Here is a 23452-nt window from a genome sequence, read left to right on the forward strand (position 1 = left end):
GATAGAATTATCATATTATTTCTACTTACTAGAAAAAGAAAATTACTTATTAATCTCTTTTTGTGTCCTAATAAATTAAGCAAAATTTACAACAGAGACCAGGCTTGAACCCATTCACCTCCAGTTGGCAGTTGGCACGTGCTATTATTTAACGAGTGGTAGAATCGAGAATCCACCAGAAAGACGAGGGCAAAACAGTAACGAGGGTGACCAAAATTGGGAATTACTTGGGCACAAAGAAAAGTCATAGATATCGGCTAGTGGTTCGAAAATCGCCGGCGCATCACGTGAGTACGGAGACCGAAGCGCCACGAGAGGACTAGAAATCCTCCAGGTCATCACCCATAAAATATATTATCAGAAATATCTAGAGAAGGCTATAAATATTATTTCTCACAGTTCTTTCGTTGAAAGATTTCTCTGTCCTGAGCACACTCTGAAAAGCTAAAATCCCTAAAACAAAAATTCTCTGAAAAAGATTCACCCAACGAAAGCAGAAGCGAGAAAAACGAAAACGCTGTTGGAGAGAACGAATACTAATACTACTGAAATTTCAGAAACGGTTTCTTCTTCTCTATGACGCTACAAAGTTGTTGTGAGAGGTATGTTTTTTATTTATCTCGTTTTTGTTGAAGGTTTCTAATTTATTTTTTGGGGGATTTTCTGAGGTGATTTGAAATTTTTAGGTTTTTTAATTATTTTCTGGTTTTGCATCTTAGGTTAATGAGCATTTCTTTCAATTTGATTAATTTTGTTTGATTTTTTCTTTTTTCAGTTTGATTGTTTTCTCACTGATCTGCTTGGTTTACCCAGAAACTGCCAAAATCGTGTTATTTAAAAATATAGTTTCTATTCGTTTTGTTCTCTTTTTGTTTATTATAGATATTTTCTCTGTAACTTGGTGATGAAGTAATCTTTCTAAATTAGAAATTCAGAGATTACTTGGTCGCTAGGAAATCTCCTAGTCCTAAAACTAATACCAAGATTTGAAGTCTAGTTTTGTCTTATTAGGTTTCATAAATTACATTGTGCAGATTTTTGAATATGGGTATCTATAATAATCAAAGTTCTAGCGTGGGTGCCATTGATTTATCCAGGAAAAGGAAGCGGAGAGACGGCATTAATGTGGCCGAGACTCTCGCAAAGTGGAAGCAATATAATGCCCTTATTGAATCTGGTGATGGTGGGAATAAACTGGTGCGGAAAGTTCCTGCAAAGGGCTCGAAGAAGGGCTGTATGAAAGGCAAGGGAGGGCCGGAGAATGCAGGGTGTAATTATAGAGGTGTGAGGCAGAGGACTTGGGGCAAGTGGGTTGCGGAGATCAGGGAGCCAAACAGGGGAAAGAGGTTGTGGCTTGGCACATTTCCCACTGCTGTTAAGGCTGCTCTTGCTTATGATGAAGCTGCCAGGGCAATGTATGGTTCTGGTGCACGACTTAACTTGCGAGATGTTTCTAATTCAAATGAGTATTCAAAGGATTCTGACTCCGCAACATCTAACCAGTTTGAGATTGAGGATTCTAAGTTGAGGAATGATGTTAGGGAAGCTGAATCTAGGATCAATACTGAGCCTGAAGTCAAATTGTCAAATACTCCAGAGAAACCCAAAAGTAAAACTACATCTAACTGGTTTGAGATTGAGGATTATAAGTTGAGAAATGATGTTAGGGAAGCTGAATCTAGAATCAATACTGAGCCTGAAGTCAAATTGTCAAGTGCTCCAGAGAACCCCAAAACTAAAGTGGAACCTGTGGATGATGAACAGTATGATAGGAAGCCAGAAGTTAGAGATGAGGCTGCTTTGGGTACTACTTGTGCCTCTCAACCCGAATTTAAGGAGCAGCCTATGAATCTAGCAGACTACTGTTGGATGGATGCACAAGAATGGCAAAATATGCCAATTGATGAGATGTTTGATGTGAATGATCTGCTGAATATGATAGATAGTAATCCTCTTTGCATCCCAGAACCAGTGGATGAGTTGAGTTTTGACACTCATGATCAACTAGGACTACTTCACTATGGCCATATGCAGTGTGAGAAGCCATTAGATTTGTCTTACCAGCTGTCAAATCAATCTGGGGATATGTCTGGTGGTTTGCATACAGAACAGGGGGCTTCAGATTATGGCCTTCAATTCCTGAAACTAGAGGATAGCAATGACTCTGGATTCTGAGGACATCCCAGTTTGGATGCGCATTGCAGCTGATCCGATATGAAAATCTGTGTTGGTCATTTGTGATTAATATGTCTAATAGGTCTTGTCCAAGATGAACTGAAGATGTTTTCTACCATATAGACGTGCTCCGCAGAATGAATTGCTACTGAGTTAGTTTTGGACTAAAGGTGCTTATTCTCTATAGGGTTTTAGACAAGAGAACTGAGCCGATATATTTGTTTGCGCCATTACTGATGGGGTTGGGGATTGCTTATGTAAGTTATTAATGGTTGAGATACAAATTCTTTGTTGTAGATACACAGTATTACTCAGTTTATGCTGTGATCTTATTAAGTAGTTAAAGATTTCAATGTAATCTATACCGGATAGGAATTTTGAAATTCTGGTTGTTTAACTGTTGTTCGTCAGGTTTCTTATTCAATAGTGGCGTTTCTGCTTGTTTGGTTTTAATGCTGCAATGGATGTTTTAGCATTATGTTTGTACTTTATGCTTTCTGTTGCCAACAGTCGGACTAAAAGTTTACTCCCAGGGCCAGCGATTTCATCACTGATTGTTTCTTCCTCGCCTTTAATTTTCATATATATTATATAATATATCAAAGTGATAGAATGTGCAAAAGACGGAGGAAAAAGTTCTGGCTTTTAACCAATTTCCAACACTACCTTCAAAATATGATCATATTTCTTAAAACCCTTGATTAAATTTGGTAATTTCTCCTATTTCCTTAGTTGGAAAGCATGTGGAAGAGAGCCCTGGCCACCCTGAGCACTCTGTTGCCTCTGCTTTCTGTTCATGACACCAAACACCTAGTGTGAAAATGGCTTGACTTGATGATGTTGGTAATTAGTCACACGAATTAAAATTATAATTATTAGTATCTTATAATATATAATATATAATATATAAAATAATATAATATAAATAAAAAATATTATATATTAGACATATTATATAATATGATACGTATCTCATAATATAATATATATTAATATATTTCAAAAATAATAATAATATAGTAAATATGTAAATAAAAAATTTTAAATATATTTATAATATTTTTTAAAATAATAATATATCAATTATATTTTTTTATTATTTTATTTTTTAAAAATTTTATCATATAATATAATGCAATATTTAATGTATAATGGATAAAATTAGAATTTCAATAAACAATTCAGCTAAATGTAAAATTTAAATACAATCTACCTAAGAAATATTGACCCTAAGATAGGTCCCACCAACCATGTCTCCCTTCACAAGGCATCAATCACAGCAGCCCATTATTTCCTTCAACCATCATTTATTTACAGGCCAGAGGATTTGTTTCCAAGCAGATCTACTCTTTTCAAAAACCCTCGTCTACTCTTAAAAAATTTAAATACTCATCCTCCATTTATTAAATTTATTACTTATAAAAAGATATTTAATTTAAATAATATTATACTACTGAAATTAAAAAATTACTTTAAAGATATATTATTTAAAAAATTATTAAATATAAATTATTATTATGTCTGATAAAATTTTATATGTATAAATAATTATTATGTTTTTTAAAAGTAATAAAAAAATACTAATATATTCTTTTACTTAAATTTCTTTGAAAATAATTATTTTAAAATATTTTTTATATTATTTGTTATATTAATTAAAAATAAAGAAATTAATAAATAAGAATATAATTATAATAAGATTAAAATTATCTTGATAATTTTTTAATATATAAAGTGAAAGTAGTAATCAGAGTATCACTTACATTATCTTTCACATCACCATTATTAATAGAATATTATCATAATATTTTATAACTGACAAATCAAACAAAGTAACGTAAGTTATAAAAAATATATTATCATGAGAATCTTTATTTACTGAAAACCAAATAATTGTTATTTAAACAATAACATTTAAAAAAAAAACTAAAATTTTATCTTATTTCCCTTTCTAAATTGTAAAAAGTAATAATTTTCTCATGTCAAGTTTTAAAAAATAACAATTTATCTTTAGAGTTTATTTTTCATTTTTCAATCACTCCCTCTAACGCTTTCTTTGACGATCTCTTATTTTCGATATTTTTTCTCTTTCTGATAGTTTCTCTCTCTATCTCTTCCGCCGATTGGTTGTCCAAACATACAAGAACGAGATGAGATGAGATCATACACACTCAAATGTACTAAAGAAAGAACTTTTAAAAATCTTAATTAAACTTCCATATGATTTATTTCTTATTAGAAACTTAAAAATATATGTTTTTTGGTTACAAAAGAATTTTCGTGTTCCACACACATAAGTCTAACCAATCACCATTTATATATATATGTCAAAATATGGTTGAAGTTTTTAATAACGGCACACCTAAAACTTTAAAAAAAAAATATCCAACTTGAAGGTAGAAAACTTGATCTTTTCTTTCTCTTACACTGAGTCCCAACTAGACTCTTGTCCTTGACTAGGTTTTGTGGCCATAATCCATGCACATTATTATTAATAATAAACGTAGGCAATTATGAGTCAACTTGGCAAATTCTTTAACATCTTCATTGTTTTTTATTCAGGTAACAGTTGGAATCTTTCTAGATAAGCTGGCCCTCATAGATTTGTTTCCCTTATTCCAATTGGTTCCACTTGCTTTAACATAAGTTAAGTTAGAATGAATGAATGAATGGATGTTTCGGTTAACAATAAAAAAATTATGCCTATAATTTTAGATATAAATTATGATGTATTTTTTTGTAATTATATATTAATTTATTTTTAATTTTTAATTATTTAATTATATGATAATATATTATTATTTATATATAAAAAGAGAAAATATATACGTAATATCACTCTCCTGTTAATTACTAGCCACATACACTTTACCCTTTACTTATTTTAATATACATTTGTAAAGTATATATAGTTGTAATTAATACGTAAAAATGTACGTCCTTGTCAAGACTCTCTCTCAAATATTCCCCCAAACAAATATTAAAGGCCTTAGAAATTCAAATCCACCTGGGTTTTTTTGTATTGTACTTTTTGTCTCTCCTAGCATCGATTGACATTTGGGTATACATTTCCGGCTAAAGACACTATAAATTCATAGACATCAGCCAAAACATATTCAAATGTTAATGTGAACTTTTAGGTATAAGAATAAGAATTCTTGATTTTCGATGTCTCGGGTTTTTGTTGGATCAATTTTATGACTGAAATCAAATTTATAAATTTAAACTTGTTTTCCGACATGATAGGAGACAAAATGGTTTTCTAAAAACATTCTAAAAAGCGTAGAATTGTCAAAATATTTTATAAATTACAAGTCATAAGGAATCATTAAGATTGAGGTATCTTTCAAGGAAAGACATAAGTCAACGGTCGAGTTAATTTAACAAAATTATCTCTAAATCATTAGTAATATGCTTGACAATCTAAAGAAAATACGTATCTTCAATCTTTGCCACTCTAACATAATCTCTAAAAATTGAACTAAAACACAAATATTGAGACAAAAATGTAGGTAAATTTATTAAGATGATCATTGAGAGGAACATGTAAATAAATTTGACTATTTAAGACGACAACCAATGGAATGATTTGCAGGCTCTGGTGAAGGGCAGTTTGAGGATGTTGATTATTCATCATCGTAAGTTTGATGAATCGTATGATAATCTTATAAAGTATAAAGTATAAACTGAAAGATTTGAAGGGCGTTATTAAAATATCATAAAGTGAATACAGTAGTATCCAACTTTCCAACCAAAAAAAAAAGACCAAGTTGATAGAAGTTGGTGAGATGGGAAGAAAAAGAATGGCCCAAGGGGAAAGAAGAAACACTAAAAAGGTGCAAAAATTATTTCAAACTGTAGAAATCTTACCCAGTTGGGCATTGAGAGAGACCCACATTCAGATTGTGAGAAATAATCTTATAATTAAATACCATATTTTGTATTTTTTTTATTGACAAAGAAAATATGGATTGGGGAAGATTTTAAAATTGAAGAATCAATAAAAGTTACAAAATATTGCAACTTGAAAGCTGGTGAGAGAAGGCAAGTCTGCAACTGATAATCCTGTTTCCAGTCTGAACCATGCAGCCTCATTTTTCCATATTTAATATAGAAAACTGGCCAATTGGGAGCCTAATTAATCATACAGTTTCCAATATCAGTATCAAATTATACAGTCGATTATTGTTGACTTTAAATCCCTAAAAAATTAAGGAAGAATTCAATGGACTAATTCTTAAGAATGGTGCACCAAATTTCAAAGGAAACACATTGATTTTTTCCAAGGGCAAGACATTTTTTAATTTGATTAGATATTCAAAATGTGCATGCGATAAGCCTGTTAATTAATTAATATATAACTTCAATGATCAAAAGGGTTTTTTTTTTTACCCTCACTATGATGGTAAAATATTTTTATAAGATAATGAAAATCTTGGTAATATATAGATGATAGTGAAGTCCTAAGACCCGATTTCGACGTCATTGAAATTTAATATAACCTAAATTAAATATTAATAATAAATAATCTACAAGGTTGTGAGAGTAAATTAATTTAAATAGAAAAAAAAAATTAATGGGTTGTTTGGTAACTCTCATAATATATTATTTTTTATTACTAACATTTTATTATTTGGTTTGTCTAATAATAAAAGATTTATAATATTATATTGTTTCATTTGTCCATAAATAAAAGATTTCAATAATTTTACATTATTAATATGATGCAGAAGATAATATAAAGGTAATCGAATTGCATTCATATTATATATTAAAATATTACTAAATTAATCTTGATTTTGTTATGTCAAAAATATATATTAGACTTACAAGTGTAAAGATTGAAATCCAAATTACACAAAATCAACTAACTTATATTAAGGTTCAATCCATAGCACTTATATACCACTCTCACCTAAACTGTTAGACCTACCATTGACTCAATCAGTTTTTGGTTGGATGTGTTATAATTTGTATTTATGAATACTTTAGTTGTTAGGCCTCTCATTTAGCTCGTACTCTAATATTATGTCGAAAATATATATTGGATTTACAAGTGTGAATATTGAAACTCAAATGACATAAAATCAATTAGCTTGTGTTAAGGTCCAATCCACAACACTTATATACCACTTTCTTATATTCTATTTATTAGATATGATTTAGTCTTCCACATGTTACCTTTTATATTTCTAATTTATTAATTTTTAGGAATAGAAATACCCTCATTTTTAATTAATAAACAAGTAATATGAGAATATTTTAAAATAATTATACATAAAGATATTTTAATAAAAAAATATTTTAATATTCTTTTATTATATTTATTCAAATAAAATAATTATTTATTCCTATCAATAATTATAAAATAAGATAATGTTTGTGATAACCTTTTATTTATTTTTTAATAAAAAATTAAGCAATTAAATATTAAACAACATGCCATAAACAAAGTCGCATGGCAGGCTTGTAGATATTTTCAATCTCACCAAAACGTAGTCCAAAGAAAGGAACCTGCAACTTGCTCATCCACTTGCATTATCCTCATTTTCCTCTCAATTTATCTTCTCAAATCACTCACACAAACGCCATTTTAATGCAACTTGACATCCAATCCCTAACCCTTCTTCTCTCTTTCTTTCTTCATATAACCGTTCATCGAAGTCACCAAACTAACAAACTGAAAGCAAAAACACAAGAGAAACAAAGAAAAACGAGATATGCCTTCTTCTTTACAGGTTCATAGAAGCATTGCCGCCACTGTAGGGCCACTGCAGAAACAGATATCCCAGAAATGTTGTGATTTTCAGGTGCCGGAGATGTTGCCACGTTACCACAAACATACGGTGGGGCCGAACCAGTGCTGTTCGTACGCTGTCCAGGCGATAAACGCGTCGGTGTCGACGGTTTGGTCGGTGGTGAGGCGTTTCGATAACCCACAGGCTTATAAACACTTCGTCAAGAGCTGCCACGTCATTGTTGGCGATGGTCACGTGGGGACTCTGCGTGAGGTCCACGTCGTCTCCGGACTCCCCGCAGTCAACAGCACCGAAAGGCTCGAGATTCTAGACGATGAACATCAAGTTTTGAGCTTCAGTGTGGTCGGCGGCGACCACAGGCTCAACAACTACCGCTCCGTCACAACGCTACATACCTCTCCATGTGGGACTGCGACGATCGTCGTGGAATCGTACGTCGTCGACATACCGCCGGGGAATACCGGGGAGGACACGTGTACGTTTGTTGATACTATCATACGGTGCAACTTACAGTCTTTGGCTCAGATTGCTGAGAAAATGGCTCGAAATAACAAGCCCTAATCATAATTAACAATAATTAATTATGATTAAACTTGTTTTTAATATTTTTTGTTTCCAATATGGGTCGGATTGATTTGATCTTCAAATAAATCTTATTGGAAATTATATATCAGTTTTTTCTAGGTCACACTTAAATGATATGGTATATGTAATAGCTTCATTTTGCTCTTTGTTTGTTTGAGTTCATAGGGGAGGGAGATTAAAGATACTTTATTGTGAATTATAATTAATTAATTACCTTTTAGTATATAATTACTTTGATGTTTCCCCTTCCACCTGTTCTTGTTGTATGTAATTTCCGAAAATATTTATCATAATAACACGAGAATTAGGTTTATATATTTTATAATATCTCTTGTTCAATAATTTGATTTATTGCTAAAATATTGTCTAACGCACAATCCATCACAAACAATATGAGATACATATATTAATTCAACATATCTTTCATATTTTGCTGATATATGATGTATATACAAATCTAATAAATCTCTTCTGTTTTGCTGATGTGAGATTCATCTAAAGAAATGTCACATATTTGTCTTGTAATTTCAATTTAATTTGATTATAAAATCTCAATTTGTTAAATATATTTTGAATGAAGATTATAGTATAAAAATGACAAGTAGTACATATGATTATTCCGTGGGCGGGTTTCTTTGTAATCTCTTGTGGATGTTGGTAATAATGAACTAAGGAAATACATGAAAAGAATGAATCAGCCAGGCCATTTTAAAAAGGAACCCTAATTGGGAATTCTTTATAATAATGAACTCGTGGAGGGAAGGAATGCTTGAATAGCGATAAAAATGGAGAAGAACATCAAACAGCTGCAAGGCAACTTGACTTTAAAAAACTTTTCTTTTTCTTTTATAAAACAAGGCAAGTTGATTTATTGAATTTTCTTCCTTTGATTGTGTTTATATTCTCTCTCTGTATTATTTGTGTTTGTGTAATTGGAAAAGGACGGTGAAGCAACTTGGTATGCAAGTGGGCAAGCTTTTCGTTATCCTCCATCTTTATTGAATGCAAATAATGATAATAAAATGCCGACTCCATTGGTTCGTTTGTCTCCATCTCCATCTTTACTTGATTTGGCTTCCTCGTTCAAATTTTGTAGAAGTTACTTTCAGGCTTTCGCAATTGTTGTAATTTCCGAGAAAATTCTTGTTTGGACAGCTGTTAAGATTCCCTTAGAACAAGTGTGGACTTTAATATGGGATTGTATCATATAGACTGTCATTAAATTTTCCAAATTTATCATCCACAAGGCAACTTTTGTAGTTCTTATTAGGCCAAAAGACTTATTCCCAACCAAGCTTTAGTGTATTCTCAAACTTTTCCACATAAGGTTTAAAAAATTCAAATACACATTGATAATCGGTGTTTTCAGAAGACGAAGGATGTTGAAGATTGGCGTTTCACATCAATCTTTATCACGAAGATGGGTCGATGAAGTTTTAAGAAATGTCGATCTTCAGGCCATCCATTCCAATTGATATTGGTGGTCATCTATGCAAAGTAAGCCGAAGAAAGCTCACCAAAAAAGATAAGTAAAAATGAAACCCTATGGGAAAAAAGGTAAGTTTTCAAACTTTGGTAAGAGAAAATTGATAGATTTTTAAATTAAGAGAGAAATATGATAATTTTTTAATATTTTTAATTAAATCACATATTTACGCTTAACTATAATAATAAATTTTAACAAATAAATAGGTATTTAGATGTTTTAAAATTAACAAATATAGATTTAGATTTTTTAACCAACAATTACATCTTCTGCTTTGTTCTACTAATAGATATTCCTTACCCATATAAAGTTATTTGCCAATTCACATTCCCTTTATACCATCTACCCTGGAAGAAAAGCAATAATTTCATGTCTTACTAATTCTCAATCCTTAATTTTTATTAATAATTTATTAAAAAGTTATTCTTTAAATATAAATTTTAAATATAAGAAGAAATTGAATGGTAACTACCCTTATTTAATTCTCAAGATTAGACTAGTTTCATCATAAATTAAACACAGAAACTTTCATAAAATACAATAATCTCTCAAGGCCTCTTGTTGTATTTCTAAGGACATACTCCGTGTTATTTTCGCACACATTTTATCGAACCATTCTTTTAAAACCAATATTGTTATAATCATGGATATAAACTCTCAAATAATGATAGTTCAGTATTTAAATTTTTTAAAACTAACGGGTGAAACATTATCAATGGACTAAACTTTGGATGAGAATAAGTCTTTTGGGCAATTTTTTTTCCATAATTTATGGCATGGAGGAGACATTTGGTCAAAGTATTATCAAATCTATCTTGAACTAGCATATCAATAATTAAGAGAAGATTCAACTGATCTATAATTAAATCGATGTCATATATATGTTGTTGCCATGCCCTCTCTATGGCTTAATTTGTTTTCAAATTGGAGACAAAGGTTGGGTTCTTTTAAAAGCATCGTGATTTCATTAGGCTAATTTTGTCACCTTAATACTTGATTAGATAAATAATTAACACTAATCAGAGTTTGAATTTTGAGTTTGGATAAGACTTTTGATGCGGCTAGTCTGAGTGATATTCAAATGTTAATGCTATATTTAGTTTTAATTTAATTATTATTTGGTGTTCTTTCTTGTAAGCTATGTATTATGTTCACCATTTCTATTGCTTCTGAATCAAAATTTCATATTGGAATCAAAGACAACGAAATATCAAAATCTCAGTCTTCGAAAGATAATTTGAGTGATAAAACTTGTAGAATCCCAAGTAAAAAGGTTTTATATGGTCTTTAGGCCCATGAACAGACCTGCTTTAGATGGAGCAGTTTAAAAGGCCTGCTCTTAGCCACAAACAGTACAAATGGGCCTCGCGCAATGAGCTGGGGTTTATCATTTTTTGGAGTATTTTTATTTTAAGAAAAAACAAATCAATCCAATCTCAGAATCTATTAACCAAATATCCTTTGCAACAATCACACTTTTATTTTACACAGATTTCTTTCTTTCTTTCTTTCTTTTTTTTCTTCACTTTGATTTTATCTTTGAGTTGCAATGAAGAAGGTTAGACTCCTCTTGTCTTGAATTCATTAGCCGAGAGGATTCAGCATATGTGAGAAATGGGATGGTTATATTTTACAGATATTTCAAGGATAAAATAGCTTGGCAAACAAGAGCTCATTCCAGGTATCTTGAAGGCCTGGCATACACCAATGTACACAATCAGCATAGCTGACAGGGTTAGCTTTCTGCTCAGGCGTCAAAGGGCTCCATTGCTTCTTGTAAATCGATGTGTGCGCATCCTTTCGATAACCTGAGAGCTGTGTTATGTTGAGGAATGTAATGGGATACTTTGACTGACTGAACACTTCTCCAATCACCTCCATTATGCTTCTTCTACAATCTGAACCCCAGTAGTTTTCGTCTTCTATCAATGTCGTTTCATTGTAGCAGTTCATCCCTGGTTCACCTCCCCAATCTATGCTCCTGCAAAACTTCAAACTATTAATTAGCAATCAAAGTTTTGGCAGTCAGTGTGTTAAAAAATAAGAGAAGAAAATGTGATTTTAATTTGACTTACTTTGCATGAGAGGGTGACATGCTGGCGAAAAAGACTCTGGTTTTTTTTCTATCCATGTTCAACTTCACCCATCTGAGCAAACTTTTCATCGCCATTCGGTAAGCGTCCTCAGTTGAAAGCTTCACAATTTCTTTCTCCTGGTCGTCGAAAGATCCCTTTCTGTATAACAAAGTAAAAATGAATTAACAGAATAACAAGTTATGAGCAATGAGAAGAAGAAGAAGAAGAAGAAGGTACAATATTTTCATGTCAAGGCCGGTCATCCACCATAGATAAGTATTGAAGACTAAAATATCGACTCCTTTCCAATGGCGGCCATGCTTATTGATGGAACCTTTTCTAACAATCCTATCAGATATTCTATGAATCACAGCGTCGTCCGAATTTGATTCAAGAAGAAATGGCGCCCAGTAGAACTCAATTGTTGCATTATAGTCCTGATCATAACACATACATAGATATACAAATCAATACAGAAGATATTAATTAATCAAAGTGAAATAAAAGCTATTGATTAAGGTGTCGTCGTCACCTTGGCCGTGAAGACATTTAAAGAACCATAGGTTTCCATGGATTTGGCATGTTCAGGAATGTTTCTGTTAAGAAGACACACCATGGAAACATACTGCCCACGATTCAATGAGTCACCAACGAACATCATTCTCTTTCCTCGAAGTGTTTCCAGCATTAATGTTGCATTAAAACTGTAATTATATCAACATCGATCAGTAATCATAATTAAGCTAATTAATAAACAGTCTTTGCGGAGTTGAATGTTCAATAGGTAAATAATACTCAGTACGTACAACTGGCAAAGACGAGTGAAAATAACTTTGCTTATTATTTTAGCTTGATATTACTAATAAATATGCTCAGCTTGGTAGGTCAATTGACAATGAAATCAGAGATTATGGTACCACCACAATGCAACCCCACATGAAGCGCGCATTTATTACTCCATTAATCACAAATTAGTGAAATAATAATTAACCATTTCACTGTAAATTGCCAATGGGTCCATTGTTATTTGTTGGAAAAAGAATTTATTGTATTAATTTAATCCATCTAAAACATAGTTTTATTATTTATAGGCTAAAAGATTTATTCCCATTTACTATTTAGTGTATTTTTAAACTCTTATTTACAAAATTTTAAACAGAATTAAAAATAAAATTTTCATTTAATTAAAAATTTAAAAATAATTAAAATTTTATTTTTTTAATTTTAAAAATTAATAAAATTTTTCACTCCAAGTTTAAGATATTATATTTTTCCTTTGAGGTTCGACTTTTTTAATTGGCATTTTCCGGCGACCACTCCGAAGAGGCTACGGCCGGCTTTATATTATATTACAATAAAACTATGTGTACCCACTTTAAATACACAAATATATACACATTTATATGTGTCATCATTTGATTTGATGATTTTAAATTAAGAATAAAACAATAACCAATCATATGATGACACATATGCGTGTGTATATATTTGTGTACTCAAAATGGGTACACATAGTATTACTTATTATATTATATCAAATAATGCAAATAATATACGGTAGGATGTGGTATAAACCCTACGCGGTGATGTTATTTGTTAAAAAGAGAGTGGGTCCCACTATAAGACATGGTGGTAATAGCAACCAGCCATCTACCAGTAATGGCCACGTAACTAAACTAACCTCTAACCATGCAGCATCAGCCGCTGCCGGCGTGCCGTCACGCCACCTTACCAAAGCCAAACCACAGAAGAGTTCATTTCATTCGTTCTTGAAACTTACGATTTGTTCAGAATGTTGAAGCTTTCCGAAACATATAATCAATTTATCAAGTAATTAAATTGTTGAACACCTTAAAAAAAAATTTTAAATTGTTGAACAGTTTCATAATTAATGGTCTTTTTAAAGTTGTCGGCAACTAACCTGGGAAGATCACAGCCGTGAGGCTGCCATCTCCAGTACTGATAATCTCTATCAGGCCGTCCATGTTCTTGACAAGTTAGCTGTGGCTGTATATACGGACACTCCGATTCTTCGTAAAGCGGCCGAGTCGACTCGTCCCGCACCCACCTCCCGCTGAAGACGTCACACCCTTCCTCGGTCTTCCCTATAGCGAATGGTAGCTTCACCAGCTTCTTCCCTAACCAAAAAACAAAACCAAATCAGTCGACCAACAGTAGGCACATAATTCTTAAAAAGTTACTAATAGTAATAAAAATGGACTCACTGGCGGCGGAGATGGGTCGGCCGGGCAGAGGCTCGGGCTGGCCAAAGATGCACATGAAGTCTTCGCCATAGAGGATGACAACAAAGACGATGAAAGTGAGTAAGGCGAAGAGAAAAGGAGAGAAACGAGTTTTTCTGAGGGCATTATAATTAGAAGAAGAAGAACAATGCAAAGGAGGCTTCATATTGTTAATCTGTAAAAATGTAGAGACATGCAGAAGGAGAAGAAGAAGAAGCAGAAAAAACAAAAATGGTGGAGGGTTTAAGGAGAATTGTTGTTAGTGCTTCTTTTATCTGAACTAATATAGGAAGAGTTTAGGTTGAAGAAATCACTAAAAAATATAATATACAAAAAGATGTCTTTAATCTTAGTTCTTGTTTGATTTGTCTGTTGTAGCTGTTTTGATTTGTTTGGAGATATTTACCACCATGATATTGAATAAAAGCTAATTAAGGTCATTTTTGGCAATTAGATTCAAGATTAAAGCTTAATCAGTAATTTATTGATTAATCCAACTGCTGAATGTTAATGCTTCAAATAATTGTTTTGAGTGGTGAAAAAGTGTAGTGGGTGCCCCTGAATGATTGTTAATGAAGCTATTATTTCACTTGGCTTCTAAGTTAAGTGAAGTTCTTAGAAAGGTTTCAAATCATTTTCTATGCTTCATAATTTCTGCAAAGCCTTTATTGGAAAAGAGTGGCCAGCTTGAATTATGTTTTTTCCTTTTTTTTTTTTTTTAATGGGTTTTAGGTAAGTATTTGGTATCACATCAGCTTCAAGTTGTTGCCTCGCACATGTTAATTTCTTCATTTTCCCTAATAACCTCACCCACCGAAGATTACTTATTTTATTATATGCTTAAGAATCCTCATTAGTTGCCTCTTGGTTTCATAGATAAGATGTTTTAAAATTGGGAAATACATATTAATGGTTACATTATAAATAGAGAGAATCTGGTCTGACTTGGTTAGATAGTTAAACTTTGAAGTAGCGTAACTAGTCACAAACATGATAAAGACTCGAAATTTTGAACTCAAACTTTCTTCTTAAAAGTTATAGTATTTTACCAATTTTACTAATCTTTGGAATCTTCAACTACTATATTTAATATAATAAGTGTATAACTACTTCGTAAAAGATAAATAAAAAATGCATTTGGCAAATTGTGATTGTTGTTTTGTGTTTGTTTTCTAATTATCCTGCATTAGTTCTTAAGATGATGCATGATCTGTCTTAAGAATTAATTTTCTTGATTCAATGGCTGAAATTAAAAGTTAGACATGAGTAATTAAAAATTTAAGAACATGTTTAATTTAATTAATTATTTAATTAATTAATTGAAGATGTCAAAGATGTGAGCACTAGTTGTTAAAGTGTGAGATTTTGGGTGCTTAATTATTTATTTTAAGTGGTCGCTTTCTTTCTCTGAGCAATGGAGTAGTTGATCTGTTGATAGACGGCTGGTTGACGAAATTTCAATTACAAATTTATCAGCAGTAACCATTTTTTATGACTTGCAGATGAAGGGTTGGTTTGAATGGAACCAACAATTAACATTGAATTAAATGACATTTTAAATTTAATTTCCAACAGCTGATATCAGGTGACATGTATAAAGGGAGGACCAGCCTCTGAATGTGGCCATTCAGCTCTTCCCAGAAAGAAACTCCCGCATAATATGCTGAACCACTTGAAACCCTTCACATCAGAAAGGAAAAGGGAAAGGGAAACTGCAGAGGTATGCTACATTGTTACTCTAGCCATAGTTTTGATTACAATAAACTATGTACATACACTTTTGAATACACAAATAGGTATACAGATGATATGTCCTCATATAATTGATAAGTTCTTACACATTTCACATTATAGGAAGTGGATTGCATGGAAGGTAGATTTTAACTTCTTTCTCCCATCAACTTCAAGCTGTAGATTTTATGGTTTACCCGACTCTCCAGGCATGATGTAATGATCAAGCTTCAGAAACTCAGGTCATTCAGCAGAAAAATGGTCACCAACAGGTAAAACTCGATCAATGTCTATCTAACAAAAAGTTCAGAAGGGAAATGAAACTATATTGGTAACACTTTTTTCTAGTCAACATTTTAACAGACTACAATTAAATGATTAGTAAACAATTGTTCTTTTTAACCAAACAAATCATACAGAAATGTGGCAGCCAACACTAAGAATCTGCCATGATAAAGCAATCAAGCTAAACTGTAGAATAGTGCCCAGATGCATAACTGCACTTGGCTGGCAGATATTGCATTGCAGGACTGAGATATCTCAAAATTGATATATTGACTACATCAAGAGCAAGCTTGTAATTTGCTCAAAAGTTGGCACGAGAATAAGAGCTTCGATTGCCTTCAGAAGGTCCTCTAAATCTCCATACCAAAGATGAAAAAAAACTCTGCAAGGACAGGAGAACAGCTCACATAATTATAACATTAATAAGTGCCACAATCAAGTTTTATAGATATAGAAATTGAATATAAAACATGTAAAATCACAACAATTGATCTGGTAGTTGCATTGGTTTTGTTCCTCCCGACCACTAAAATATCCATATTACCCTATGATATTGCTCCCATGTAACAGTAGTTTTGTTAAAGGCTAAGATTACATGCATAGCACAATATTTGAATTTCAATTTCAAGTTTTGCCTTCCCATAACACCAGCTCAAGTTATATAAATTACAAGAAAAGGAAAGAGAACCTGTGTTCTGTGTGGTAAGCTGACCCAAGTATCCAAGTTTGGAATTGCCTGAAGTAGTTAGAGGAGAAGAGCAAAATTAGAATAACACATATACTGCACATATAGATGCCAAGGGTCTGATCTGTCTCACATATTATATAAAACATGTATGCTGTACATGTACTACTATCAATATCTGTAGGCAAGAGAATTAATTTCCTGCTCATACAAGAATGATGCATTCACTCCACAAGGCACAAAAAGAAAATCAGAAGAAATTTATATCAAATGTGAGGAAAGCAATATTAAGGGAAAAATTTACAATAAAATAAACACAACCGGCAATCAGGAATAACATATAAATCTGACTACCATCATACAATATTATGCTTTTGGCCAATAGTTGACATAGAAACAATGACACCCATGTGTGGATTCTTATTATCTGTTATTTTCACAATAATAGAGCAATCATTAGTATGCCAGAAATCAATAAATAAACTATCTACTTAAGCCATGACATCAAAAGAGATGAAAAAATATAGACATACACAAATTTACACATAATGCTATAAGCAAACTTTTTAGAGAACAGATTATGCATTACTAAAATGCACTACAGGAAATCGTGCACAGAATTTTAAAAAAAGAAGCATCAATTTTTTTTGGTAAGACTGAAGAGATGGCCCAAAAAGATAGATAGGGGCATATAGACCTTACCCATAACCTTTATATTTGTGTGTGATACAAGCCCAATAGCAGTGCATGCATCATAACCTGAATATATCACAAAGATTCTGTTAGAATCCTAAGAATGTTTATCTCTAACTCTAGAATACTGTCTGTCATGTTCCAACAGTAAAAGGACCCAATAAATCTAAAAGGAGAGCATCCAGGTAGACAATATATTGAGTCATGTTATGTTTTTGTGATTTACAACTCTTCACATCACTTTCCCATTCTTCATTGATTCTACCACTAAGAAATTTAATTGAAATCCCAAAATTAAAATATAATTCTTTTACCACCGATGTTGTTCGCCACAAGTGCACTACATTCTGATCCACAGCATGATGGGCCCCTGCAGTTCTACAAAATCAAGAGAGAGTCAAAACAAGACATGAAATGAGTGAATCAATAATGAATAACACACTCATTATAGCCTACTTAAATTCATCAATATTAAGATTATAGTTCTAATAAGATTCCAAAAGGAATTACCAAGCAGTCAACACATCTAGGTGGGTCATGATTAAATAACATCTCGTCGCAAAGCTGCTCCAAAAAACAAAGAAAACAAAATCATCATGAATCAACCATAAGTAAAACCATATCAAGTGAATAATTGTCTATAAAAGGCCATCATCTAGCTGGACCAACCATGGCATTTGAACTCTAATCTAAAAGCCATTGAGCCTAAATTCCACAAGGTTCTAGTACAATCCATTGCAGCACTGAACCATCAAAATTCACAACTTAATTAAGTTAACATGAACAAGTCCATTATCTTTCACAAGAGCCACTCAGGTATTTTCCCATAAGCACATAGGAATCAAACAAGGAAGAGCAGTTTGACAGCCCAAAATATATGGAAGAAAGCTTGTAATAAAAATCACTAATACAACAAAGAAATAAAATGTGACCTGATGGAGCCAACCTGAAACCAGAGCACAGTCTCATTCATGGCCACCTTATAGAACCTGCAGCAATTACATAAATGCATTTCAATTAAATCACATCTGCCTCACTAAAAATACTCTAAAACAAAACCCAATACTATTCAATTATCCATTTGTTGATTGAGTATAAATTCCGTAAACCCACCTCAGGTTGGAGACTGACCATTGGACTAACCTTCAAACTTAAAAAGCACAGAATCATTTTATTTTAATTATTTTTCAACTCTACAATCCTACAAAGTCACTAGAGATCCAACAAGCTGAACCAGCGAGCATTGACCAAAAAAGAAAAAATCAACTAATTAATTGCAATAGTTTTTATGCCAATAACTCTTGCAAATCACATCAAAAGAATTTTTAATTACAAAATTATTTTAATCATTAAGAAAGGGAACCTATCTACAAATGATTCCCGTTCTACTAACAAAGTAAAAAGATAACAAAAACAACGAGTTACGTTGAGTCCAATTTCATTTAGCTGGAAATCACATTTCGTGCAAAATAAAAACTGCCCAGATCAAAAAACAAAATTACAACACTATATAGAGAGAAAATACGCACCCCGTCTTCACTCAGGACACCATGAGGGAACATAGCGAGAGGAGTGGCCAAGCTGTAGTTAATGCGCTTGTCATGGTCGGTGAAACTGAGTTCACAGACGGAGGGGACCGAGTTAACACGACGAAGAATAAGAGTTAATGGAATTATGAGAAACCATTTTAACAAATCGCCTCCCATCTTCACCACTGAAACCAACGAGCTAAGATTCTTTTTCGGAGGTATTTGTTTAACCTTTTTTCCTGACATATTATTTTATGACTATCTCATTGTTGCAGAAAGACAAGGACTCGGGAAGAAGACCGAGATGGGAATGGCACTGACGAAGAAAACAATTAACGACATGACTTGTTTAAGTTTTAGTTGTTTTTTCACTGCTTAAACTGTAGAAAACTCACAGTTGCAAGAGACTTTTGGCACGCCTAAAATTACCCCTTTGAGTGCTCGTAGAATTCAAAGAAACGATATGGCTCAAATTGCTCCTTTTGAATTTGAGATTAAGAGGGATCTTATCTGAACCAGATCGACACTCTAGGAGAACATCACTTTTGAAAAACTAAATCAGTTACATTGAAAAACTGAACCAAATATCATTTTTGAATAATTGAATCAATTACACTGATTAAAATAAAACCCAATCTGTTAAACTAAATAAGTCAAAAATTTAATTTTCAAAGACTTAAACTCATATTTTTTTATATATACAGTCCCTCTGCAGGAATAATTTATATTTATTATTTGTATATAGAAATTTGAGGCCATAGTAATGAAATTGTCGTTCATCAATGTTAATTAATGATGGTTTGGTATCTGAGGCCAGAGAAAAATGCCACTTATATTAACTGCTTCGTCTTAATTCTGGATGGCATACAAGATGCAATAGATAGAGAGACCAATCAATTCTGCTAGTCCCTGCTAAACCTTCTGTTACAATTCTTCATATATCTTCATAGAGAAAGTCTTCCCTAGATAAACACAAGTACATCTACAATTTTTCAGAAGATGAACTGGATAATTTACCACTCCCCAGTTGCTTGGAAAGTTCAAAAATTGAACATTTCTGCGTCTTCGTGCTCATAGTGTAACACTCATTGCACACATCATTATGCAAAATGAAGTCACATCGGGTTCCTTGATTAGATGATGGTAGGGTTAGATAGATAAAAGTTCCAAGCAAGAGAGTGCAGTGAAAACAAAGAATAAAAACAGGTTCAATTTTGAACTAATAACCACACACATGCAACCATAGGGTTTAACACATTATAAATCTGTACATCCAACAAAATAAATACAATCACTACTAATGCAAAGATAATAGCACATAATAAAAAAAAAACGGGTGGGGGAATAAATCCTCACAATGGTCCTTTGACAAACTTGATATAATGATACTTGATGAACACTTCTTCCACTACCATTTCATGAACTACTGTCTCCTAAAGTTCGATGAACAAAATCCTAGCCGCAAATCTATGTAGTTATTCTCCTCATACCCAATCTTACAATAGAACATCCAACAATTGATGAATCAGAGAAAAGCATCAAAGACAACAGAAATAAAAATGATCAAAACCTTTCTGCCAGTCTAGCACTAACTGCTCTAAGTTTTGAGTACACTTTTCCTGCAGGTGACCCTAAAATGAGGCTGCAAAGTGAATCCCTTGCAATTTTAATGCTAGCAAAAGATCCAAGTATATGAATTTTTGTGTCTGCAATCACAATCCTGGTCTTTGTGGCATTTTCAATGGTAAACTTTGTTTTGCCACCTTTACCAGACAACCTTCCGATAGCACGAGACAAATGCTCACCACGAAGTGTTTTGACATCCTTAATCTCAAAAGATTCCACATACAGTTCATCAATACGCAAAAGGGCAATAGCATCTATAACATCAAAACCTAGCATGAATGCGTGCACAAAATCCGCACACCTCTGTAGGTTACTTATGTCTGGTGTGTCTGGTCTAGTCTTCAATTCAACTCTACGAGCCTTGAGATTCATGCGTATGTCAATCTTCATCTGCTCATAAACTGGAGTGTAGATGTCCATCCATGCTTTCTTGAGAGGTGAATACCGATGAGGTGGGACAGAAACCTTCCGGAACTGCACTCGACCATCAGACATCTCATGCGCCTTCAAAGGCTCAAACTGTGGCTTTGGTGGCAAAGAACCAGACTCTTTTTGGGTTTGAGATGAAACTGTTTCAACTTCCATGGTAGCTAGGATTTATCTGGAACGTACAGCACAAAAGCAGATTTTCCCTTTAAAATTCTAATAGATACAGCAAAAATAAAAAATTTGTACTGTTAGCTATGTTGTGGCTCCATTCATGTTCAAAACTCCAATTGAAAATCCACTATTAACATTAAAATAAGAAGAAAAGTAATGACCAACAAAAATAACCAAACAAGAGTAACACATAAACCAGCTTTAAACGAACCCAGCGAACAATCAAAGAATAGCCGCTTACTTCCCAACATCTGCCACGCTAACTCTTAACATTACTCAAAAGCTCTGATTATACCCCAAAGGATTTTATTATTGTTTTTTTAGGTAAATATTTTATATAGTACCATATAGTTACATGAAACCAAACTTTGTTTATCATAACTACACTTACAATTAGCAGCACAGTGTTAACACAGAGCCGGTATCCTAGTATGTTCCTTCACATAAAAAATTTATAACTCTTGCAATACATAACAATAAATATGTCGAAAATTGCTTCCTATCACCAAAACTAGCAAAATAGAAACACATACGGGCTTCAAAATTGTATTCATTAAAAAAAAAAAAATCTTATCCCGTGATGCAATGTGTCAAAGGAAATAAAAACCATCCATCAAATCAATGAATTACTAAAGCAAAAACGAAGTCAGACCAAATTTACGCCCTCAAATTCAATTTTTTAAGCTAAAGCAACATTCCTCCATCATGCAGAGAAACAAATAGGGAGATCGGCTCCAACTGAAGCATAAAAGCAAGATAGAAAACTGCGATACAACGGTTAATAGATTTTTTCATATTAAAAAAGATGAGAGGATGTTGACGAAGACTAGAGGATTTAGTTTACCTGATACGAGCTTTCTTCTCCGATTGATGTCGGCTACCAACGGCGCAGGGTAAGGCTCGAGAGAAGAAAAGCTGAAAGGGGCTAGAAGCAGAGGGCTTCCAACTATATGTAGGTGATACTGCTCTCTACTTTGGCACGACAACGTTTTATGATTAACCTAGCCCTCTGGACCCGGATTTGATAATAACTATTGGAGGGTAATGGTGAAATCAGTTTATCACTTGCTATTTGTTCACTGTATAATTAGTTGAGCAATAAAATTAAGACTATCCATTTTAATTATATATTTGATATTTATTATTATATAATTTAATAATTTTTAATTAAAAAAATTAATTACATAACAACTCTTTGATAGGCCATTTACGCTGCTTTATCCGCATTATCAATGTCTTTCGTCATAAGAATACTATAATTACAAATATTTTACTATTTTAATGATATTTATTTATGATATATAATAAATATGTAAATAAAAATAGTGGATATATATATATTTTTTTTATATAATTTATATATATATAGATAATATACTATCGTATGATTAGATGATTTTAAATTAAAAATAAAATAATATTTAATCATATGATAATATATAATCTATATACTTAAATTATATACTAAAAATATATATGTATAACATTTCTATTAGTCTAATATCTACATCATTAAAAGTGCTAGTGAAAATATCCTAAACTCCATAAAATAAAATTATATGTATAATTTTATACACAAATAAAAATATATTATTATATAATTAGATGTTATTTTATCTTTAATTTTTAATGATTCAATTATATGATAATATACTATTTATGTTGTGTATACTAAACATTTGGAAAATACATAAAACTGGTGAAAACCTTACAATTCTGCAAATTTTTTTACACAATCAAAAGCCATTAACTTAAGAAGAGAAAAACAAGTAAGTATCAATCTTATTTTCTAGATTAATTATCAGAATTCGATTTTTATTTTAAAGATTTTGAATATGAATTTATGAGTTAAAAAAATTGACACTTTAAGTGATTTGAGGTTTTTGTTGAAAAATTACAGACGAAGATAAATTATATTTAATTAAATTGCTGGACTATATACTTGGATGTTTTAATTAATGAGTTATACTATATGTATCT

At 32.2% G+C, this 23452-nt stretch overlaps 5 protein-coding genes and 1 long non-coding RNA gene across 10 annotated transcripts; 3 read left to right on the forward strand and 3 right to left on the reverse strand.

Moving 5' to 3' along the window:
• Positions 1-250: 250 nt before the first annotated feature.
• On the forward strand, positions 251-2628 carry LOC123230338 (dehydration-responsive element-binding protein 2A-like). 3 transcript variants are annotated; one of them, XM_044656522.1, is made up of 2 exons: positions 251-602; positions 1074-2628. In XM_044656522.1, the coding sequence occupies exons 1-2, from the start codon at positions 577-579 to the stop codon at positions 2173-2175; spliced, it is 1128 nt and encodes a 375-aa protein (XP_044512457.1). In that variant the 5' UTR covers positions 251-576; the 3' UTR covers positions 2176-2628. The 3 variants fall into 3 exon arrangements, with proteins under 3 accessions (XP_044512457.1, XP_044512458.1, XP_044512456.1); XM_044656523.1 differs by having other exon boundaries at positions 252-602; positions 1098-2628; XM_044656521.1 differs by having other exon boundaries at positions 253-602; positions 1035-2628.
• A 5028-nt stretch (positions 2629-7656) lies between these two features.
• Positions 7657-8846, forward strand: LOC123192654 (abscisic acid receptor PYL4-like). The gene has a single exon (XM_044605285.1). It carries the CDS (start codon positions 7896-7898, stop codon positions 8493-8495), a length of 600 nt encoding a protein of 199 aa, XP_044461220.1. The 5' UTR covers positions 7657-7895; the 3' UTR covers positions 8496-8846.
• Positions 8847-11430: 2584 nt separating this feature from the next.
• LOC123192576 (protein trichome birefringence-like 33) lies at positions 11431-14736 on the reverse strand. The gene is made up of 6 exons (XM_044605171.1): positions 14306-14736; positions 14002-14218; positions 12613-12784; positions 12318-12517; positions 12081-12239; positions 11431-11986 (listed from the first exon to the last, which is right to left on the reverse strand). The coding sequence occupies exons 1-6, from the start codon at positions 14487-14489 to the stop codon at positions 11647-11649; spliced, it is 1272 nt and encodes a 423-aa protein (XP_044461106.1). The 5' UTR covers positions 14490-14736; the 3' UTR covers positions 11431-11646.
• Positions 14737-15935: 1199 nt separating this feature from the next.
• Positions 15936-16967, forward strand: LOC123192516. The gene is made up of 2 exons (XR_006496891.1): positions 15936-16043; positions 16178-16967. It is a non-coding gene; the product is annotated as an uncharacterized LOC123192516 (long non-coding RNA).
• Positions 16363-19810, reverse strand: LOC123192515. 3 transcript variants are annotated; one of them, XM_044605097.1, is made up of 7 exons: positions 19247-19810; positions 18650-18705; positions 18228-18281; positions 18032-18087; positions 17727-17783; positions 17028-17451; positions 16363-16721 (listed from the first exon to the last, which is right to left on the reverse strand). In XM_044605097.1, exons 1-6 carry the CDS (start codon positions 19490-19492, stop codon positions 17381-17383), a joined length of 540 nt encoding a protein of 179 aa, XP_044461032.1. In that variant the 5' UTR covers positions 19493-19810; the 3' UTR covers positions 16363-16721; positions 17028-17380. The 3 variants fall into 3 exon arrangements, with proteins under 3 accessions (XP_044461032.1, XP_044461034.1, XP_044461033.1); XM_044605099.1 differs by having other exon boundaries at positions 18032-18095; positions 18664-18705; positions 19247-19804; XM_044605098.1 differs by having other exon boundaries at positions 16363-17451.
• Positions 19811-20430: 620 nt separating this feature from the next.
• Positions 20431-22469, reverse strand: LOC123192919 (RNA-binding protein pno1-like). The gene is made up of 2 exons (XM_044605628.1): positions 22317-22469; positions 20431-21473 (listed from the first exon to the last, which is right to left on the reverse strand). Exon 2 carries the CDS (start codon positions 21455-21457, stop codon positions 20810-20812), a length of 648 nt encoding a protein of 215 aa, XP_044461563.1. The 5' UTR covers positions 21458-21473; positions 22317-22469; the 3' UTR covers positions 20431-20809.
• Between the last annotated feature and the right edge of the window lie 983 nt (positions 22470-23452).

The sequence above is a fragment of the Mangifera indica genome, chromosome 12 (genome assembly GCF_011075055.1).
Source record: "Mangifera indica cultivar Alphonso chromosome 12, CATAS_Mindica_2.1, whole genome shotgun sequence".
Taxonomy (NCBI): domain Eukaryota; kingdom Viridiplantae; phylum Streptophyta; class Magnoliopsida; order Sapindales; family Anacardiaceae; genus Mangifera; species Mangifera indica.

Coding starts and splice junctions, on each gene's coding strand:
- LOC123230338 (XM_044656521.1), top strand. CDS start 577: ATGACGCTACAAAGTTGTTGTGAGAG. Junction 603..1,034: donor CTACAAAGTTGTTGTGAGAG/GTATGTTTTTTA, acceptor TACATTGTGCAG/ATTTTTGAATATGGGTATCT.
- LOC123192654 (XM_044605285.1), top strand. CDS start 7,896: ATGCCTTCTTCTTTACAGGTTCATAGAAGCATTGCCGCCACTGTAGGG.
- LOC123192576 (XM_044605171.1), bottom strand. CDS start 14,489: ATGAAGCCTCCTTTGCATTGTTCTTCTTCTTCTAATTATAATGCCCTC. Junction 12,785..14,001: donor CACGGCTGTGATCTTCCCAG/GTTAGTTGCCGA, acceptor ATATAATTACAG/TTTTAATGCAACATTAATGC. Junction 12,518..12,612: donor TAAATGTCTTCACGGCCAAG/GTGACGACGACA, acceptor TGTTATGATCAG/GACTATAATGCAACAATTGA.
- LOC123192515 (XM_044605097.1), bottom strand. CDS start 19,492: ATGTCAGGAAAAAAGGTTAAACAAATACCTCCGAAAAAGAATCTTAGC. Junction 18,088..18,227: donor CTAGATGTGTTGACTGCTTG/GTAATTCCTTTT, acceptor GTAGAACTGCAG/GGGCCCATCATGCTGTGGAT. Junction 17,452..17,726: donor CACAAATATAAAGGTTATGG/GTAAGGTCTATA, acceptor TGAAAATAACAG/ATAATAAGAATCCACACATG.
- LOC123192919 (XM_044605628.1), bottom strand. CDS start 21,457: ATGGAAGTTGAAACAGTTTCATCTCAAACCCAAAAAGAGTCTGGTTCT.